Source organism: Physeter macrocephalus, chromosome 12 (genome assembly GCF_002837175.3).
Source record: "Physeter macrocephalus isolate SW-GA chromosome 12, ASM283717v5, whole genome shotgun sequence".
Taxonomy (NCBI): Eukaryota; Metazoa; Chordata; class Mammalia; order Artiodactyla; family Physeteridae; genus Physeter; species Physeter macrocephalus.
Window position 1 is genome coordinate 26356974 of NC_041225.1, and position 22512 is coordinate 26379485.

At 52.5% G+C, this 22512-nt stretch overlaps 1 protein-coding gene across 3 annotated transcripts in view; it reads right to left on the reverse strand.

Moving 5' to 3' along the window:
- Positions 1–22512, reverse strand: part of PXDN (peroxidasin) — a 65018-nt gene that overhangs the window by 18319 nt on the left and 24187 nt on the right. For 2 of the 3 annotated variants that reach the window (XR_447302.3, XM_007100167.3), the window contains exons 4-13: positions 19807–19878; positions 16540–16611; positions 16112–16183; positions 13895–14064; positions 11448–11565; positions 9344–9513; positions 3497–3769; positions 2284–2400; positions 931–1089; positions 56–168 (exon numbers count right to left, since the gene is read on the reverse strand). Coding sequence is in view for 2 of the 3 variants with exons in the window: in XM_007100167.3 (XP_007100229.1) it covers positions 56–168; positions 931–1089; positions 2284–2400; positions 3497–3769; positions 9344–9513; positions 11448–11565; positions 13895–14064; positions 16112–16183; positions 16540–16611; positions 19807–19878 (1336 nt within the window). In the remaining variant the exon portion in view is untranslated. The remainder of the gene's footprint in view (positions 1–55; positions 169–930; positions 1090–2283; positions 2401–3496; positions 3770–9343; positions 9514–11447; positions 11566–13894; positions 14065–16111; positions 16184–16539; positions 16612–19806; positions 19879–22512) is intronic. The other variant, XM_007100168.3, reaches the window with a different exon arrangement.

The following is a 22512-nucleotide window of genomic DNA, read 5'->3' on the forward strand; positions in this document are numbered from 1 at the left end:
TGCCGGCCACGGGGGGCGGGGGCAGCTGCCCCCAGCCGCACGCCGCAGCCCTTACCTTGTTCCAGGTGATAGAGGGCTCGGGCTCCCCCTGAGAGCTGCACGCCAGCTGCACGCTACTGCCTACCTCCACCGTCGTGTCACGGGGGATGCTGGTGAACACCGGGGTGACTGCAAGGCAAGGGACACGGGCTGACACACTTGGAGAACCCGGGAGACTCCTCTGATTTGTTCCCAAAGCTTCAGGCGAGCCGAGGCCCCGCCTTCGGTCCCGGCAGGCCCAGGGCACGGAGCACTCCCGCTGCAGCTGCCGGAGCCAAGGAGCCGGACGGGACCGAGGGACCGTCCAGGGCTGCCACCCTCCACCTGCGCGGCAGCATCTGGTCTGTCCGCACGGCTCCGGTCTGCTCGGGGCGGCCTGGGGCTGCCAAGTCCAAGCCCCCCCGCCTCCCAAGAGCTGGCGACGGGAGGAAGCAGGGGACCGGCTGATGACCTCACCCACGGGCCGCCCACTGTCCTGCCTGCTCGGCACCGGAGGGCAGAGCCAGGCCCCGACCCCCAGCGACCCTCTGCAGGCAGCCCCGCTCCGCGCCCACGCCCCAGGTCATCACCTCTCCTGCCTTCCTCTCCCGGCTCTCAACAGGGACCCGGGGCCAGCAGGAGGCAGAACCTCGCGTCCAGGAGGACATGGGGGCCTGTTCCCGGGTCAGCCGGTGCTGCTGGTCCGGGGCCACCTTGCTCACCCCCGGGGAAGGCAGGGATGACACAGTGACATACGTGACCTGCTTTACTGTGAGGGGCCGGCCGTGCCAGCGTCCCACACGCGGCAGCGTCCTCTCTGCCGACATGGGAGAGACGGGCTGCGCCTACGGCCTCGGGATGCGAGTCCGGGGGACGGTCCGTCGCGGGGAGGGGTGCGGGACCACTGCCTACCTCGGGGCTGGACCGTCAGGCGCGCGGTGACCCTCTGGGAGCCGATGATGTTGACGGCCTGACACTCGTACTGGCCCTGGTCGTGCAGGGCGACGCCCGAGATGCGAAGGGTCCCTGACGACAGGACCAGGTGCCGCCTGTCCACAGACAGCTGGCTCCCTGCAAGGTGGGGTGCACTCTCAGTGACAGGGATACGTGGACTCGAGCCTGTCCACAGACAGCTGGCTCCCTGCAAGGTGGGGTGCACTCTCAGTGACAGGGATACGTGGACTTGAGCCTGGCCTTAGAGGTGGGAGACGGGGGCCTCAGGGTCAGGCAGAACCCTGACTGAGGGACAAAGGGGTCACAGAGCCTGTCTTCCCCAGATCTGGCCTGGAGTCACCGTCCCCGCCTTTGTCACACACCTGTGCGTGTGCGACAGTTCAGGGCCAAACAGCACACAGACCCTGCTCCCCCAAGACTCTCCAGAGAAGGAGCAAGGGGCAGGGGCCAGGGCGTCGAGGGCTAAGTAAGCCAGAGCCGGGGTGGTACGCAGACTCGGAGACAGGGGGAGGCCGGTCCCAGGCTGGGCGCAGAGGGATGGGGGACGGAAAGGGGACGAGGGCTGGGAAGGGGCGGCGGGCTGGTGCTGTTTAAAGACAAGCAGCTCCCCAAGTAGGGAGGAGCCTCTCCGCCTGAAAACACGGAGCTCTCCTCTCGTCCAGATCACTCCCAGGATCCCTGGAAATGGCCCCTCAGGGGCGGAAGGGATGGTGGTGCCCTTTGGTCCAGGGCTAGTCAGCCCCTCGATTCCAGGGCAGACCCTGGTGGTCCACCAACGTCGGCACCTGCCTCTCCGCAGCCTTCCCGGCCAGGCTGCTGTCAGCCCCCCGGGTGACGGGCTGGGCCTTCCCCACATTGTGTGCCCAGCAGCTTCCCAGCTAGAGAAATCGGCTGGGGTCCCACCCAAGGAATTAACGTGGTTAAGTCACAACACCTCTTGGGGAGCACCAAGAGAACTCTGGGAATTCAAGTGAGAAAGTCGTGTATTCGGTACATATATTCTACCACCAGCTTCTAGAAAGTTCTATCTGCGCACTAGTAAATCTGCTCAAGAGGCTAATTCAGCGCACGCTGAAGGCGGGACCCAGACTACTCGGGAGGAGATGGGCCTGACATCCAGGTCCTCGGTGCGGACAGGTCTCCTGTCCTGTGTGTGAGGGGGTGGCCCATGACCGGGGATGGCCCATGACCAGACGTGCCCGCAGTTCTGGGTCACGCTGGGTTCAGCCAATGCCGGCCTGCCCGGGGGGGTCCGAGTCCCAGGAAGGGAAGGACAGAGGGGGTGGGTCACCGTCCTGCCCGACACCTCACCTCCTTTCGTCCAGGCGATGACCGGCTGTGGGTAGCCCTTCGCCTCGCAGTGGAACTCAACTGTCTGACCCTCGATGACAGCTCTGTCCTGGGGCGTCACGGTGAACTGAGGAAGCGCTTCCGGAGGGAAAGACGTTGGAAACGCAACATTTAGGAGACAGCTTTGGGTGAAAACGTCGTTTTCCTTCCCTGGAGGAAGGCACACCGCCCGCCCTCAGAGTCCGACCAGGACCCCGACTGTGGGTGCGGCCTCCAAAGCAGCGGAAGATGCCGGAAAGTGAAAAGGAAGAATAGCAAACGCTGGGTGCTTCTCAGCCTCACACTGACAAGTGTGCAGAAGACTCTTAATTTAACAGCACTGAGGCCACAACACAGAACACAGGTAACGACCTACTTCAGCTCCTGGAAGGGGCCTGACTTGAAGAGATTCATCTCACTCCTCAACCTAAACTAATATTTGCAAATGGTTTAAAATGTCATCTAGCGCAACTGTGCATAGTGACAGGAGTTATTTTATTATTACTGGGTGAAAAAAAAATTACAGAATAATATATGCAATATAATTCCATTTTTATAAAAGCAACAACCACAATCAAAAAAGGTAAAAACCAGCGACATGACTGCTTGGTCATATGTGCAAAGAAAGGGCCAGAGGACGGATTAAGGACCAACTTTTAGTGACGTGGCTTCCACTGGGGACAGAGGAAGCGGGTGGGGACAGAGGAGAAGGAAAGAACTCATTCTCTGCATTTCACACTTCTGTGTTGTCCCAGCGCTTCTTTACCAAAGTCCTGCTTGGCAATTTATTTGAAAACTAATAAACTCATTACAGAGTCAATTAAGGAATTTGGAAACGCACAGCATTAAGTCTTAAAACTATACATATTCTCAGACCCTATGTCCAAAAATGGACCCTAAGGAAATTCCAAGCCGTGTGTAAGACATACTGATTCCGTACACGCAGGCCTTGGTGAATTGGCATGAATACCCACATTCGTGTGGGGGACACTGCCGAAAAATAAAGCTCTGACCACCTAAAGCCTGCACTTGGAAAATAAACGTATAACCAAGTCCCAGCGAAGGTCACGTGTGATGGAAGAGGATGAAGCAGGTTCCGGGACTGGAAGAGCAGGCGGAGCCCGCAGAGGGGCTGGCTCGAGGGCAAGCCAGGGGGGCTGCGGGGAGCAGAGGCCTCTGTGTGGATGGCTCTCACCTTGGACGATGATGAAAGCCATGGCGTGGATGCTGTCCACGGTGTTGGAGGCGAAGCAGGTGTACTCGCCACTGTCCTCCTGTTCCACGTTCTGGATGTAGAGGCCGCCGGACGGCGTGATGCTCACCCGAGGGTCAGCGGGCACGGGGGTCCGGTCGCCTCTGGTCCAGGTGATCCTTGGCGGGGGGTGGCCTGTGGCGCTGCACTCCAGGGTCACACTTTCCCCCACTAGCACCTCCGTGTTCTGGGGTTGGATTACAAAAGCGGGGCGAGCTGTCACAGGAAACACAGATTCAGAATTAAAATCCTCCAGTTTAGCAAACGTTTTTGCTTGGGGTTTCTATTTTCATGCTATTCATTCTATCTATTCAAGTCTAAAATAAGTAAAACAGATACTATACAATTGCATACTTTGTCTCCTTTCTTTTTTCAAGAAATGTGCAGACCACAAAAAGGGTCCATGGCCTCAGGTCAAACCACCATCAGCAGCCCTAACTGACTGATTCCTTCTTCAATCATGGATCAAACTCTGCAGAAGTCTTACTTTTTTAAAATTCTAAATGTATTATGTCATTTATGTCGGTCTTTTCAGTAAACCTTGCTAGTAGTTCTTATCGGTTATTAAAAAAACCATTGTTTTTAAAGGGTATTTAGAACATATAGAAATAACAACTTTCCCTCACAGAAAGACAAATACAAATTAATACTCTAATGAGATGGTTATAATTATGATTACAATGAGATAATTTTTCAACTCTAAATCCAGAAAAAAAAATCCATACTTATTATTGAGCTTGTGTGTTGAGCACGTGGAGAAACAACTCTCACACGTGGGTAGCACAAGTTGCCATGGTCCGCCTGGACAGAAACATGGCCACATACATCAAAACTAAAAATTCCTTCACTTTTTACCCAGAAATTACTCTTCTAGGAATGTACCCCACAGATATTTGGTTGGCCAAAAAGTTCGTTCGGGTTTTCCGTGTTACAGAAAAACCCAAACGAAATTTTTGGCCAACCCAATATTTTTTACTGGCTTGTAAAACAATACATGTACAAAAAGCGTTTTTTATTACTGTGTTGTTTCTTCAGGCTGACATCCTGACCCACAATTTTCCAATCCAAAAAGCTCCAAAAATAAAATATTTTTTCATAACTTCTTTCCTTGATCTCTCTAGCACGAGGCTACTCATAATCTTCATTTATCCCACTTACTGTGAACATTCACTCAGTCTGCTATAGGATTTTATACATTGATTGGGTGGGGGGCATTAGCCAAGATCCTGTGACAGTTCAAGTCAGTAAATGGATTATGTACCATGTGGCCCTTCTGAAAAAAAATCCTCAAATTTCCACATTTCAAACCACCTCTGGCCAAAAGGGTTTTAGATAAAGAGATGGAGACCTGTGACAGCAAAAGATTTGGGATACACTTCATGTACCCCAAAGGGAATGGGTTAAGTAGATGTTTCATCTGGATAATGGGATTCCATGCCACCACCCATAAAAAGGGCAAGAGTAAGGAAGTCCCTCATATGTTGAAATGAAAGGTCTCTAACATCCAGTAAGTAAGAAGCAGCTCTGGCCTTGCAGGCACTGGCAGTATTTTCTAGAAGGAGGTTGGATGGAGGTGGGAATTACATGGACCAGGGAAGGAGACAGGAAGGAGACGTCTCTACAACTTTTCTCGTTTGTTCATTTTTATGTTTTATATTTTTAAATTTTTAAACTGCTTTATTTTTTTCTTCCAGTTTTATTAAGATATAATTGACATATAGCACTGTATAAGTTTAAGGTGTACAGCATAATGATTTGACTTACATCAGTGATTTGAATTACAGTAATTACCAAAATAAGTTTAGTGAATATCCATCACCTCATACAGATACAAAATAAAAGAAAAAGGAAAAATATTTCTTCCTTGTGATGAGAACTCTTCGGATACTTTTGTTTATTTTTAAACCCCACTTATCACATATCTAAGTAACAGTGGATCACAGAAAACACAGAAGTGACATTTAATATTAGCATTTCCAGAGGATGGCAAACTGGAGATGTGGAGCCACGTACAGGGACAAGAACCAAAGGCGAAGCCCATCTTGAGGCATTGGCACGGCCCTGCAATTGTACATGTGGCTTGTAGGACCCTTAGGAGATAGAAAGATGAGGACACCCCAGGATGAGAGTCAGACAGAAAACTCTAGGACGGGTCCCCAAAGGGCTCCACCATCAGTACGAGAAAGAGATAAAGTCAGCTCCTACCCCCCAGCCCCCCGCAGGGAACTCTGCTGAGTAGAAGGGAGAAATAAACCTCATGTCAGCCTTTATCAACCCAAAGTGGGTCGTCACATAGGCCTGCTGTCTAATTCACACTATGTTAGGCAGAAGGAAAGTGACCTCAGTGGAAGAGCTGAGATGCAGGAAGAAATAAAAAGAACTGGAAGTGATAATTACACGGTACGGCTAGACAAACATTAACAGGACAACATAACAACCTTTTATACATTAAAAAACAGAACTCAGCCTAGAAACTAAGGTGGGTAGTTATATTTTGGAGACAAATGTAAAGACAGTAACTGTAAATGTTGATAATTTAAGAATGCATTTGAAATTTTTCTAGAATAACCACCTATAGAAAAGAAATAAGGCATATAACTTCCAAACTAGAAGTAGGAAATAGAAGATGAAAAATAATTATTTCAAAATAAGGCAAGAAACATAGAAAAGGTTGGCTAAATTGTCCAAAATAAGAGGTAGAATTTATAAATCTAAATACATTGCTAACCACAATAAATGTATATGGACTCATTTTTAAAGTCAGTGTGAGTTTAAAAAAAATCTAGCTCTATGCTGTTTACAACAAACACCCAAAATATATTAATATAGAAAAAGGTTCAGAAATAGAGTCACAGATATAAAAAACAAACTTGTGGTTACCAGGGGGGAAAGGGAGGGGGAGGGATAAATTAGGAGATTGGGACTGACATATACACACTACTATATATAAAACAGATAACTAATAAGAACCTGCTGTACAGCACAGGGAACTCTTTTCAATACTCTGTAATGACCTATATGGGAAAAAAAAATCTAAAAAAAATTGACTGTATAGCACAGGGAACTCTACTCAATACTCTGTAATGACCTGCATGGGAAAAGAATCTGAAAAAAGTGGATATATGTATATTTATAACTGATTCACTTTGCTGTACACCTGAAACTAATACATTGTAAATCGACTATACTCCAGTAAAAATTAAAAAAAAAGTAAAAAAGTAAAAAAGAAAGGTTCAGAGCAAAATGATGGGAAAAGTATAGTTGACAAACACTAATCAAAAGAAAGCGGGTTGCATCCACATAAAATCAAAATAACCTTGAGGCAAAAAGCGTTAATAATCAAAAGTTTAATTCATGAGGAAGATTAAAAACTGCAAACTTATATGACCCTAATAACAGAGCTTCAAAACAGATAAAGTACATTTAGCCCTTTCTGACTCATGGAGACTTACAAAATAGGTCCATTATCATTACCTACATCACAGTGTTGGCAAACTTCTGTAAAGGGCCACAGAGCGTATTTTTTAGGCTTTTCAGGCTCTAAATCTTTGTGTGCGATTATGTTCCAATAAAACTTAATTAATAGACATTGAAATTTGAACTTCATATAATTATCATGTATTCTAAAATATTACTCTTAAGTTGTTCAATCACATGAAAATGTAAGACACATTTTTACATCAAAGGTCTTGGAAAAACAGGCAGTGGTCGAGGTTTGGCAGCCCCTAGTCTAGGCTGGCAGGCTGCCACTGGCTGACCCCCTCACTCTGCAGTGACATCCAGTCACAGATTGTAGGAGACCCTCCATGTGTATTTTACGGAGCAATGCCAACATGCTCAGACTAGTGCACTAAAGAAGGCTCTCGTTTCCGAGAGAGAAACAAAGAAAGGTTCAGAGCAAAATGATGGGAAAAGTATAGTTGACAAACACTAATCAAAAGAAAGCGGGTTGCATCCACATAAAATCAAAATAACCTTGAGGCAAAAAGCGTTAATAATCAAAAGTTTAATTCATGAGGAAGATTAAAAACTGCAAACTTATATGACCCTAATAACAGAGCTTCAAAACAGATAAAGTACATTTAGCCCTTTCTGACTCATGGAGACTTACAAAATAGGTCCATTATCATTACCTACATCACAGTGTTGGCAAACTTCTGTAAAGGGCCACAGAGCGTATTTTTTAGGCTTTTCAGGCTCTAAATCTTTGTGTGCGATTATGTTCCAATAAAACTTAATTAATAGACATTGAAATTTGAACTTCATATAATTATCATGTATTCTAAAATATTACTCTTAAGTTGTTCAATCACATGAAAATGTAAGACACATTTTTACATCAAAGGTCTTGGAAAAACAGGCAGTGGTCGAGGTTTGGCAGCCCCTAGTCTAGGCTGGCAGGCTGCCACTGGCTGACCCCCTCACTCTGCAGTGACATCCAGTCACAGATTGTAGGAGACCCTCCTACAATTGCTCAGGAGACCCTCCTGAGCAATGCCAACATGCTCAGACTAGTGCACTAAAGAAGGCTCTCGTTTCCGAGAGAGAAACAAAAATTCAGATCAAAAGGGGTTAGCTTTGGAACTCTCAGGCCAGAGAGAGATTTTAATATTCCCATCTAGGAATTAATTATCCCACTAACACAGCAACTTTGCTAAGGAAATGCACTGTTCATGTTCTATTATTCCCTTTTCTCCTCTGACATATACCTACAGAACTGCACCACTCTGTTCAATATTTTGAGGGTTTCCCTGTGCCTTACATAAAGCACAAGCTCCTTCTGTGACCGGGAGCTCTAACTAATCTGTGGTCGATTCACAGCCGTGGGACTTTGCAAAGATGCTGGACGCCTTGTTCCACTCGGGGAACATGGGATTAAAGGGCTTTGATGTGGCTGCAATATATGCACTGCACTGCACTTTCCCTTGAAGGGAAATTCGACAGCTGGGAACTCTCATTCATCAGTAAATCTTGACTGTGCCTGTGCTGGGATGAACCAAGTGATACGAAGGTCTTGTACTAGGAATCTAATCAAAGAAACACACAAACCACTTATCTTGGGATTGAGGGTACTGCAATGCCCTGAACGATAAAGCATGAGGGAAACACAGACCCTGGCCCACCTACACGAGAATGACACAGGCCCATGGAGGAGGCCTAGCCACCTGTGCTCTTCCAGCAGCCACGGGGGACCAGGACCACCCCACCCCGGGCTCTTCTCCAAGGGCCAGCTCCTCTTCTGACCAAAGCTCCAAAAGTCAACACATCGACAAGGGCAGGGTTTGTAACCTGGTGGGACGCAGGCCAATCAAGGCCAAAGCCATGCTGCCTTTGGCTCAAACAATCTTTTTAGTTCAGGTGCCAATATTTTAGACCTGGGAATTCTGCATAAAAATTCAGATTTTTGGCTTCTTTTAAAATAACCAAAGCCCTCAGCACAAGAGAGAGCCCACTGCCAAATGGCAACAAGTGAGAGAAGCCCCTGGGGCCAGCGTGAGCGGGAGGTGTCGGGGGACGGGGGACGCGTCTCCCCAGGTGTCCCCGGCCCCTCTGGACTGTGCTCCCAGCAGCACCTGTCTCTACTGGCCACTCTGAGTGACCGTCCTGGATGAGGGGTTGATGGTGGACCAGGGCAATGGTCGGGGGTCACCTATGACCCTGAGCCGACCCTGCTGCAGCAGCTTAAACGGGAGACCTTGGTGTTTGTCTTTTACCACCAGGTGCAAACCAAGAAGGGAGTGGACCGGTAAGAAGGTGGGCTCTACGCGTCCGAGCCAGCACTCAACGTACCTGGAGACCCGAAGTACCTGAGGGTCACCTCCTGCGTCTTCACCTCTCCGGCCACGTTTTTCGCCATGCACTGGTAGATGCCCTGGTCTGTCTCCCGCGTGTTCTGGATCATCAGGGTCCCATCGTCCAACAAGTTCAAGCGGGAATCTGTCTTCATGCTCAGCTCGTTACTGTAAAGACAGACCTGGCAGACTCAGGATCTGAAAGCACAAGGAAACACCTAGTCCCCCGCGGGGGGCTTCTGTCCTGGCGCGGGGACCCCAGCCTGGAGGCACGGAGCACCTGGAGATGCGGGGCCTTAACTCGCCTTCCTGGAAACCTTCCTTCCCAGCAGCCTGACTTGCCGGCGTTTCTGGGAAAAGTGTTTGCGCACTGCGTTTATTTGCATCTGTAACTAACTCACATGTTCACTTTTATCATTGACGTGTTCAACCTACAAATGTTTCAAAGTGGTCCTCATTCCATAGGGAAAATAATGAACAGACTGGAAAAAATTCACAGGAAAACCTTCCCTTTGTTTTTGGCAAATCCATTCCAGACAAAGGGGTAGAAACATTTAAGATATTAAAAGCGGAAGATTGCAAATGTCCCCAGAACAACACCGCCACTGTTTGAGGGACTTCCCAGGACCCCTCTCAGAATCCAGGGGCCCACAGGCTACAGACCCGGCCGCGGGAGGCGCCGTCGTCCCCGCCCACCGCCCTCACCCTGTGCTCCACCGGCGCCAACCGAGCCACAACTGCCGTCTCCCGTCCTTCACGAGCACTTCCGGACGGAGGCAACAGACCTCTCGGGCCCCATAAGTGAGGCTCTTCCTGACGTGGCCCCGCTTCCCCCTCCCCGGACACTGTGAGCCCGGGGGAGGCTGGGCTGCTGCAGAGATGGGCCCGGGGGCACAGCCCTGCACCAGACGCAAGCCCGGGGCCTTGGGTCGCCCTCTGCCGCGACGGGCTCTGCGACGTTAACTCTTAGTATCAATGTGTTGACTTACAAACGCGGGTATGCACCGCTCACGGACGCAGGTGTGCCGGCCTTGAGCCGATCTGTGCTTCTCTGCCTTTCGAACGCACACTCCCCGAAGGAAGCCCTCCCGTGTTCGCTCTGGAATTTACCTCTTGTTCCCCTCAGAGCTGTCCCAGGTCCCAAGGCACTGGGGACAGGCCAGCATCTCACGTTCCCCACACAGCTCTGGCCCCGAGCCCGGCGTCAGCTGCGCTAGGCCGACGACAGAGTCAGGCCCGGAACCACTCCACGCCTCCGCGGCAGGTGCACCTCCGGTGACCCTCCAGGCTCGCTGCCCCGCCCTTCTCCTCTGCAAACACCGCTGGACTCGACAGCTGGTGTCGGGGGCCCATCTCCTCTCACCGTCGCGACTGAACCCGGCCAGGGGCTCTACGGGGCCACGCTGAACCCACGGGAGGGCCCTGCTGGTGAGTGAGCACGGGCCGGGGTGCTGGCGTTTACGGTAAGCACGGGGCCGACAACGATGACGTGGTCTCGCGCGGAGGTCAGGGCTCGGTTCAGAGCGGATGCGTGCGGGTGCTGCCCTTCAACCCAGACGACCCTCGGTGGTCTGACCCCCGGGCCCCGCACGGATCTGACTACACCCCCCACCTCCCACACCAAGATGCTTGTGGACAGAAGGCGAGGCCTGGGTTTCCGGAGGCAGATCAGATGCACAGGAGCAGAGTGCATGCGTTCACCTCACAGGGTCTCCCTGAAGACGCCACCCGCAGGGAAGACCCTCCCTCACCTCCTCGGGCCCCAGGGACCAGACCCCACGGCTGCCGCCAGAGCAGGTGGGCGGGCGGGAGACAGCCCCGGTTCCCTGCCGCTCCCCTCCCCGGGCGGGGGTAACTGCCCCTTCCGTGAGGACCGGCCTCGCCGACCAGGACCAAGCCCGGCAGAGGGTGACTCGGGCCGTGCGCCTCGCAGACGCCGGGATGTACCCGGCGGCGACTTCAAAGCAGGAAGGGCGCACGGAGAACGTTCCCTCCTCTTCGCCCTCCTTCCAGGGAGGAGGGCGAAGGCTCGGCCGCGGCTCACGGGGCGTCTGGACGGAATGGGACCCGGCGCCCCCGGCGGCCCGTCCGGAGCCACTTACTTGTTTCGGAGCCAGATGATCTCGGGCTTGGGGTTGCCCTCAGCCCTGCAGGTGAAGAAGACGGTGTTGCCCAGGGTGACGTCTGCATCCTGCGGCTCCGACGTGATCCGCGGCCTTTCTGCACCAAAAAGGAAAACAGACCCTCCTGGTCTTAAACCGTCACGTGACAAGAACCCAGAGCAAATACCTTCTGTTCAAGACAAGATCGCACACGTTCAAACCAAAACCACTCCCACGAGAACGGCGGGGGGCATCTCCACGGAGAACACGGTGTTAGAGCCGAATTACACAGCATTGCCAGCATATGAGGTCCACCCGCTGAGAACCCTGGCAACCAACCGGGTGGCGCCGAGCCTCTGCCAGACAGAGCACCGGGTCACGACCTCAGTGGACGCTCCCCCGAGAGAGCCGGACGCTCGTGAGTCACAGTTTTAGGGAATGAAAGGACAGACAACGGCACTTTTCAGCTGAAGCCACCCCGAAGGCAGAGGCTGTGCAGGTGCGGCCAGGGGCTCCCAACCCCGGGACCATCTCAGTGTGGGGTTCCCACTACAGAGCCCCCCGCGGCCACCCAGTCGCTGAGCACAGAGAGGCATCCCTCCTGCACTCCAGCTGCTGGGTGACCGTCCTCTCTGTGTCCTCACAGCAGGCTGGACTGGTCACCTACTAACTAGGAAACTCGGAGAACTGACCCCTCTAAGCCCAGATGTATTCACTGACCTGCCACGTGCAAAAAGAAAACGCACGCTCACGTGCAAATGCGTGTGCTCCTGTGTGTGTGTACATGCGTGCGTGTGCGTGTGCACCTGTGCATGTGCCTGCGAGTGTGTGCACGGTGCCTTCGCAACATCTGCATCTTAAACAGGCACCAGAGGCCGTCTGCGTGCCTCTTACTGCCCAGCGTGAACAGGAAGCCCCTCGGACTCACCGCCGTCCACGTTAGCCCCCCGGAACCGCGCTGCTGCCGTTCCCACTCCCAGGCCGGTCTGGACACCGCGGCCCCCCTGCCGTAGCCGGAGGCCCCCAGACCCACGGCTCATCCCTGGAGCCACACTCGCCTACTCGCCATCCTCTCTGATGTGCTGAATCTGGGAACTTGGAGAAAGCTCTGCTTCTCCATTCTGTCTCCAGGAAGAGGCAATGGTGCTGAAGGAGCTGGAGGAGGGAACCACCCTCCCGAGCGCCCCCCAGGGACCCCGAGTGACGGGCAGCAACCTCCCAGGACACTAAGGGCAGAGGCATCGTCCCCAGGTGTCCGCGAGGCCCCGGGGGTTCAGAAAGCTCAAGGCACCACTGCCTCTGTCACCCCAGCCTGGCCCCTGTTGCCAAGGTCAGAGCTGGGCTGGGGTGGGGTTGAGGGCGGAGGGTCTGCTCCTGCCCCAGAAGAGAGGGTGGCAGAACCCAGGCCAACTCAGGAGGGCAGACCCAAGATGGGCCTGTTGTGACCCCCGAGCAGGCCCAGAGGGCAGAGGTCAGAGAGAGCATCCTCCCCTCCTCCACCCGTCCCTTCCCCAGGAAGCCGATCCTAAGGAGACAGTCTTGAGCACGGGGTGCACACAGCACAGCACTGCTGCCCATCCTGAGGGACCCCTGCCACCAGAGCAGCCCTTACAAAGACGAGGGCACGACACGCAGAGGCCACAGGGTGGCCTGGGACTGAAATCAGTCACCTGCACACACTAAAGGCAAGGAGCCTGACTGTACAGGGGTCGCTCATAAAGCGTTACAAACGGTGACGAGTGAAGTTACATAATTGGGGGCGGGGTTACTATGAAACGGAGTGACCTTCAAAGTAATTAATTTTGTTTTCAATATTTGAAAATAATAATGATGCTCTGGAGAACCTAATTTTAGCACCACCCCCCGGCAAAAGTGCTAAACTTAAAAGAAAAGCTGGATCCCTTGGGCGTTTATTTATTAGGAAGATCTGTCCTGCGAGATTTGATTTCGTTCCTTTTCTTGTGTTTCTTCGTGAGGCACTGCGTACGCACAAGCGGTGCACAGTGCAACAAGCCAGACAGACTCGGCCTGCAGCCACTCTGCGTGGCCACCGCCCGGATCCAGACCCGGGAGGCTGCCGGCTCCCAGCCAGCAGCCCTGCGCCCACCCCAGAAACCGCGCCCGCCCCCGACACCCAGCCCACCGTGGGGTCCTGCCGGCCAGGCAGCTGCAGCCTCTGAAGGCTGAGGGCTGGAAGGGGCAACAGAGGTAGTGGTGCATTTCAGGTTGCTGGGTTTTTTGCAGGGAAACCTGAAAATTAAACCCAAGTTTATTACCAGATAGTGAGTTTCTTACAGGTACTACAGAGACGGGCTCTGTAAAGCAGGGTCTGGTCAGGCCCCACCCAGACTTGATCTGTGGGATCAGCCAGCGACAGCCGGAGACAGGGCTGCACACGCCATGCCCTCTGGACACCACTGCGGGCTTGGGCCCCAGGACTCACTCACCACAGTCCAGCTCTTCCGGGGTGATGGCGGCCACCGACCGTCCCTGGATGCGCCTGGGATATTCACAGGTGGCCGCCGCCTGCGCATTCCCTGACCGGGCGTAGCTCTTCAGCAAGTCCGCCAGCCACAGGATCTCACAGTCACAGCGAAGCGCGTTGGAGTCCAGACGCCTACGAGAAGGAAGCGCAGCCGGTGAGACGTGGGATGGGCAAGGGCCGACCCGGGCCAGGCAGACCCGCGCTGACCAGCAGTGATGGGGCCCGCAGACAACAGAATCTGACCCGGTCCCGCCCGACCAGGGGACCCAGCAGAGATCCGCACTCGGCAGAAAGGAGAGCCCGAGAGCAGGGGGACCCGAAGAACGCAAATAAAGGGTAGGGAAAGGAGCAATCAGATACTGTATATTTTAGGTTCCAGACCGAGGGACAGACACGGGCTGGACGAGTCCGGGACGTTTCACGAAAAGCACAAGACAGGAGCCTTCGTAAAATCAGTAATGCAGAAACCCCCACCACCCGGAACTATTCCCGAGCTCTCATCGCCACTGGCACCGCGTCATCATGTACTACCTCACTCAACCCTGAAATACGCCCTAAAGGACAGTCGGCCCACAGGGCACGCATCTCGGCGGCTGAATTATGCTGAAAGTTCCGGGAGAAAGTGCCCCATGAGGCCGGACACATCCGTCCCAACAAGCGGAACAGGCAGGGTGTCATCCCCTCCCTCGGAAACGATGGCCATTTATGCAGCAAAGCACAAGGTAAGGAGTGCAACGGGGGAACGTGAACCAAGAGCAAGGAGGTGGCAGCAGGGCTGGCCCCGTTCAGAGGGCGGCTCCCTGGGATCAGAGCCGAGGGGCTGCCCTCGGGCGTCCACTGAGCTCACACCCGCAGGCCAGAGCTCCCCAGGGAGGAGGGCCCGTGATGGCACACCTCCCACTTGCATTTCTCCGGGACGCTGGCGCGGAGGGGGCAGCAGGCAGAACTGGCCCTCTGCCTGGACGGCCAGCTCTGATGAGCACGTCCAGCGGAATCCATAGGGCTCAACGCAGACAGGACAGAACGCCCCCGGCCGCCGATTCCTCAGGTCAGCAGGCCGTGGGGGACCCAGAACCTTCCCGGCGCCCGCTGACCCCAGAGCCCCTCTGAATAAACGGCAGGACCTCTGTGCTCAGGACGGGCCCCAGGGACAGTGGATGAGCAGGTGTGTGACCCCGGCCAGCGGCCCCTGGGCCGAGCGGCCAGAGCAGGAAGCCCCCGACTGCACGCTCCGCTCTGCCGTCTGGTGGGGAGGGGGAGATTCACTGGGGCCGAGAAACCTAGGGTTTCACAGGCTGAGCCGATGCAGAGGGCAGAGCTAGACCATCGAGGCCAAAAAGGAGGCGGAGACGGAGAAGAACCCTTCCAGCCTTCTGTAGACTCAGGTAGCCCCCGCGTGCCCTGAGCTCGTCTTGGCAACTTCTGGCAATTTCTTTCCTACCCTCTCTTATCTACCAAACAGGCAGGTGTTTCTCTCATCTGCCACCCTAGAACGTAGTTTTTGGTTTGGCTGGGGATTTCTTTATCCTATAAAGAAAAAAAATCGTAAATAGTGAGGAAACTCTGTGTCTTACTTAACTCAAGAGAGAAGCAAAGGCCACTCTGGACCCAGGCCTGGTAATTTGACTTTTCTATCTCTTTCTTAAGTCCAGTTCATTGTACACTCTCAGTAATACCTAACTGAAAAACAATGGCCTTCAAGACCTCGGAGAAAAACACAAAAAAGATGTCAGATAGCTTTCTCTATCAGCTATTATAAGAAATTACTCAGTGTAAAGATAAATTATTTTTAGAGACTTAAAAATGGACAGAATTCAGTTATGTGCATGCCTAAATAAAAGGAATGCAATACAGTTTAGAGATTACTTCTAGGCCAGTTTTACTTCCACCAGTACAATATGTAACGTGGAATTAAAGAGGAATTTGAGGAATTTAAAACTGATTTTTAAAAACGTCTTTCTTGCCTATTAAAGGGTTAATCTGTTGCCACATTCCCCCAAGCCAGCTAGGTCTTGGTTCGGCGTTCTGATGGCTTAATCCACCCTCCCTTCCTAATTCATATCCAGACTGTGATGAACTCTTCTTTGAAATACCCAGTAAAAGGGGTCAGGTAAATGCATGACATGGAGAAATTATTAGTCTTTGCTGAAAAGACAGCATAAAGGGTTATTATACTTACAATCTTTTCATAGATTCCAAGTGATTAAACGTTCCCGGAACCAAATGTGTAATTCGGTTGTTATGTAAAAACCTGTTGAAAGAGGTGATAAACCACAGCAATTCTTTAAAATACTTTCCTAGACATGTAGAAAAGAGTATACACAGTCAAATAAACCAGCTCTCAAAGAACACCCCAGTGACTGCCTTTGTTTAATAGAAATGAATTTGAGAACAATGTTATTTAGTACAGAAGATAACTATATTTTTTTCTATTTTATCACTATTCCCACTTCTGAACTGTTAGAGGAGAGCACAGATTTCCTACTGGGACGTTTCCCGGTTGTTTGAACAGACATAGATGTTCTTTCTGTTACAGGAAATGGACAGAGCCACAAGCTCCAGGACCTGCAGGTAAAGAGGGGAAACCAAGAAGGTAACACTACTTACAGCCTCTCCAGCTTCGGCAAATGCTGAAATGACTCTGGGTCCAAAGTTTCTATCTGATTAAAGTGCAGGTATCTAGAGGAGTTTTTAAAAATGGGAAAAAGAAACAAATTTTAAACAATTTTATACTTTTTATAGATCTATAGGGTTTTGCTGAAAACATTTGTTCTCTAAGTCATTTCAAATCCACACGTCAATAGATAACTCTCTAGATCTCCTACATGGTATGGAAAACAAATGAAGTCATCAAAATAGGAAGATTAAAGACAACGGAAAACTGGGTGCAGACTTTAAATGATTGACTGGACAATATGACTAAGGGTCAAGCACACCGACCGGGCTTCCTCCCCACCCAGCGGGGAAAGCCAGGGACGCTCAGCTCTCCAAATACATGGACCTTTCTAGAAAAAAATCAACATGATCTTCATTACAGCACACACGCAGGTATGTGAATGCCTTCATTCCAATCCTTCAACTTACAAACGGATTTAGGAGACTTACACTTCAAGGTGACATTGGGTATGTTGTTTTCCAGCTACAGAAAGAGCAACGACAGAAATAACAGAAGAAACCTGACCCTGAGTTAAGCGAAATAATGTATTTCCTCAAATGTCCTTTAATTACATAGACTATCCAGAGCTTATACGTCTTTCCATTTGAGTCCTTACTTTGCCATAAGTTACACATGTTTTCGTAAAACTAATTTCTTCTCGTTGTCCTGCATAGCGCTTTTCTCACGTTGAAAACTGGTGGGCTTTTCCCTCAGAAGTACACGGAAGCCCCCTCTAGCTGGTGCTTCTGCAGGAGCCCCTCCTGCCACACAGGGACTTGGCCCGACACGCCAGGCTGCGTCTTCACGGGACGCTGGGACCAGCGGGGTCACAGCACAAACCCACGCAAAGGAGAGCTCTCTCCACACTCCTCCCTCCACCAGGTACAGCCTTTCACTGACTTTCTGCAGTGATGGAACCTCAAGGTCCCTCGCCCTGTCCTGTCGGCGTCCGGCCTGCCCTGGGCCAGCTCGCCGGGAGAACCACCGTGGTGACCACGCGGCCGCAGAGCTGCCCGCCCTCCCTGCGAGAGTGGGGGCCTGAGGGCAGGATGACGGGGGCAGGAAACGCCCCGTCCTGACTAGGCAGGGCGTGCGCTTCCAGCGGCCACCGTGGAGCAGCCTGGGACCGTCCCATCAAGCACAGACACGGGGAGCAGACACGCTCAGCCGCGCTGTTCCCGAGACGGCGGGCCGGCCGGCCAGGTCCCGGGCCAAGCCCAGGGAGGGAGAGGAGGGAAGACACGCCGGTCCCAACCTGATGCTGTTTAAAAATCCACGTGCCGACAGCCAGGGGGAGGCTGACCGGACGCAGGTGCTGCCTTGAGGGGCTCAGCGTTCACAGGCCCCCAGGGCTGTGGCCACCTCTCCCGATGGTGGAGGAAAACGGGCCGAAAGCAGGAAGGGAGCCCCCGGCGCCGTCCACGGTCCCCGCCCCCTGCCCGCGGCCGGCCTCTCAGGGAGCCCAGGTGAGCCTGCTGGACGGGGCGGGTCTAACGCACGGCCTAAGGAGCCTGTCAGCGCCTCCGGGTTAGAGACCAGAGCTAAGGACACACTTCGGGCAGCCGGCGGCCCGAGGCTGCAGCCCGTCACCAGACACTGCATCTGTACCTGCCCCACGAGCCTTCCCCCAGCCCTGGGGCAGGGGGTGTCCACACACGGCCGCTTGCTGAGGCTCTGTCCCAATCGATTTCACTCAAATAAACTCTCAACGCTTGTAGAAGCCTCTGCTTATCTTTTAAGGCCCGCGAGAGCCGAGATGCTGGGCAGACACGGGGCTCGGGACCAGCGTCCCCTCCGCTGGAGCACGTGTGCCAGCGCTGGGCATGGGGGCGCCCCGCGAGGATGAGGACCCGAAGCGCTCTGCAGGCGGCGGGGGCAGATCTGAGCGCGTTCCTAGGGGAACGCCCCCCTCCCCCTCACAGTGCCTCCCCGAGGGGTGGGGACAGGTCCCAATCTCTCTTCATCCCTAAGTCTCAGCAGCAGAGGCCCCTCACCCCCAGCGCCTGATCCTGGGTTTGGAGGCAGCCTGACTTAGGAGGCTCTGCCCCGGATCCCCGGGACCTGGGTCAACAGCTCCCACTCGGCGCTCCGTGGATGCCCCTCCCCTTCCCTCCTCATTTCTTCCAGACTTTGCCTCTGTTTTCCTCAAAAATAACCCCGCTCACCCCCGGCCAAGGCTCGATGGGCCTCACTTAGTTCCACACCTGACAGCACATGTAAATCCCAGCCCCAGATCCATTAAAACTGAGTCGGATGCAGTAACGTGTTCCGGGGACCCTCCCTCCACCTGGGAGTTCTCCAGATATTCCCACGTGTTTCTGTGAAGACCTGATCCCTGGGTAATTCTCCCTGAAGCCGAGGGTGTACGGCCCCTCATATACAACGTCTTTCTACATCCAGTCCACGACGAGCGCAGCAGGCTCGGGAAAGCGGCTCTCAGCTGGATAAATAAACGGGTATCTAAAAACAAGAGCCCTGCGTGTGCTTCGGACGCTCCCGGTTCAGGTGAGGCCTCCCCAGCTCTGCCTCTGGAGATGTTTCCATGTCCGGTCAACTGACAAAACACGAACCACATCCTCAGCTGCAGCATGCACGTGAATTAAACTGCCTGACGCGCGATGACTCCAGCCCATTGATGGACAGGTGACCGGCCAAGCAAACAAGTCAGAAAATGCCTTTGACCAGGAATTCTACTTAAAATGGGCATGCTGACTTCACAGCAAAGTAGGACTTCATATGCAGCCCAAGAAAACAACATCCAGCGTACCCTAACTGGAAACACATGGAAAAGTTTATTTTCTCCAAACTAATGACATCACGAATGACGCAAGTAAACCGGACGTGCAGATTCACAAACAGGAAATACTGTAAAAGGAAAGCAACCTCCTGGTCCCCACTTCTCCCCGAAAGACCTCTACTTGCTCAGATCTGTTTACAAGTCTATCTTGTTAAACTGGAAGCACCATGGGGACAGGGGTCAACCAGTGTTACTGGTCCTTGTCCCAGGAATGCAGGGCACAGGGTGTGGGGTGGCTGCCCAGATGGGCGGGGTCAGAAGGAGGGAGGGACCACGGCTTTGTCATCTGCATGCACACAGCCCTACGCCCCCGGGGCACAGACATGCATCGTGCAAACAGCAGACTTGGCCTATTTTTCCCTGCAAGAGGCAAAGGGCAGGTGAAATCTAAGACACCGCAGAGCAGAGGAGAGGCACTTACAGTTGCTCTAGAGAGGCAAGTCCCTTAAACGCTTGCCTGTCAATTGACTGGATCTCATTCTTGTACAGATAGCTGAAACAAGAAACACGGGAGGGTTAGCACACGCACGCCAGGCCGTAACTCAGGGTGGAAAGAAGAATCCAGTTGGCACGTGGAGACAGTTTTCAAATTCATGATCGTATTAGGATACAAACAGAACGTTTACACAGTAAGTACAGTTCCTCCACGGAGGCTCCCCTTCCCCTTTCTAAGGAAAACCTCCAACCGGAGATGATCAGACCACCGCCATGTCTTCAGGAAACTCACAGATTCTTGGAGGACAGCTTATGAGCAGCTGACAAAGCATTTGCTTCAAAGCCTGAAGAAAATAAAATCATTTCCCAACAAACAGGTAAAAATGCATTGAATATAAGCTTCTGTAACTGATACTGATACAGTTTCAAAATGCCCAGAAATAATCTGGGGAATAGAAATTACAAAGACTAAATTACAAAGACTACATAATCTGTTTTCCACTCAGAATCCCATTCTCCTACAACGGAAGCAACCAAGGCTGATCAGGAGAACCACCCAATGGGCCCGCTGCCTGTTTCTGTACTGCCTGCAAGCTAAGAATGGTTCTTACGTTTCTAAATGGTTAAATATTTTGAAACACATGAAAATCATGTGAAATTCACATTTCAGTGTCCGAAAATACAGTTTTGTTGGCACACGGCCATGCCGACTCATTTACTGTGGTCACGGCTGATTTTGTGCCCCACGGAAACACAGACGTATGGTCCTCAAAGCCTCAAGCGTGTACTGCCCCGTCCTTTCCAGAAGAAGCTGGCCAACTCCTGAAGGAACCCATCAAGGGTGAAGACTTTCACACCAAAGTATCCAACTCCACCAGAAACACGAAACCACTGTATCAGACGTGGAGACACGTCTGAAGGGCCCCGGGCATTTCTCCACTGCTGATGTGGGCAGAGGGGGACGGACCAAACTCCACACCTCTCCTATAGTGTAACTCAGGCAGGTCCTTCTCTGCACGCTGGACGCTTGTGCCCCGGGCATTTCTCCACTGCTGATGTGGGCAGAGGGGGACGGACCAAACTCCACACCTCTCCTATAGTGTAACTCAGGCAGGTCCTTCTCTGCACGCTGGACGCTTGGCGGCTGGGCTCTCACCTACCTACCCACTGAATAAACGACACCGCTTTGTCTCAATGCTTATAACGTCGCCTACTTCATTTCCAGGACCTGAGTTCTTCTTAGTAATATTTGGTGCAGGGCCCAGTCTAACAGGACCTGCTGTGCTGCCTTTAATCGCTGCGATCCTTCCAGCGTTTTCCCTTCTCTCTCTGCGCAAATCTGCTGAGGCGACTTCAGCAAGAACTACAAGCCTTAACACAAACCAGCCAGAACTCCCCCTGAAACTGAGGCCCGGTGCCTGCAGGAGGCCTGGCGCAGACGTTACTTCTCCAGGCTGTGGGGTCTGAACCCTTGAACTGCCACCTACTGGCTGTGTGTCTTGAATAAGAATTAATGTTCTCTGCCTCAGTTTCTCTGTATGTAAGATGGAGTGAATAGCAGTACCTCACAGGATCACTGAAATTCAACAAACATACAGAGAGCTTTGGAATAGGGCCTCACACGTGCAACTCCTGTCCAGGTGTGAGCTATTTCTCCTACTGCTATAACCCTATAGCAGGTCAGTCTGAACAAAGGTTTCTGTGCCTGTTCTTAAACAGAAACAAGCAAAACAAAATATCAACATGGACATCACCTGGCATGCACTTCGAGAAGATGAGAATAAAGGAATCCTGTCAAAGAATACATACAATTGAACTAAACTAGTACGTATGAATGCATGCTGGTAAAGACACTGGAGCGTAATCTGTTTTCCTAAGAATAACTCGGTATTGCTCATGATCTAACAATAAATCATAAATAATTTTCTACTTCATCATAGAGTTGACCCTTTGAATATGAGTTCTAACTACCTCAAGGGTTAATTTTCATCATTTGGAAAGCTTAACGAAGGCGAAGGTGTATTCCTTACCAGAAGTCACTGGAGCTCCAACACGTAAGGAACACTCAACCTCCAAAAATACACTTTGGCACTGATGAGATAAATACCAAGGCTGCAATAATCAATAAATTGTGGAAGCCTTCTTAAACATTTAAGATGCATACCGCGCAGTCTCCTAAGTCAGTGCCTGTCAGGATGGACCCTCCCGGTGTGGTCTGGGGAATCGGAGGAGGAGGCTGGGAGCTGCAGCAGAGCATACGGCAGGGTGACGGGACCCCTTCCCGCCACAGCTGCATCCCTGTCCTGTGTCTGTTCTCAGAGCGGCCCACCTACCCCCCGTTACTGCCGATCACTGCTCAGCCCATCCCGGTGACCCTGGAACCTACCGCGTGGGCGTCTTGGAGGAGCTCAGGTGGGAGGGGGAAAGGCTGGCACGTGGATGCCTTGAAAGGAAGCCCGTCAACAGACGAGGTTTAAAAGTATTATTTTTAGGGCCTCCCTGGTGGCGCAGTGGTTGAGCGTCCGCCTGCCGATGCAGGGGAACCGGGTTCGCGCCCCGGTCTGGGAGGATCCCACATGCCGCGGAGCGGCTGGGCCCGTGAGCCATGGCCGCTGAGCCTGCGCGTCCGGAGCCTGTGCTCCGCAACGGGAGAGGCCGCAACAGAGGGAGGCCCGCATACCACAAAAATAAA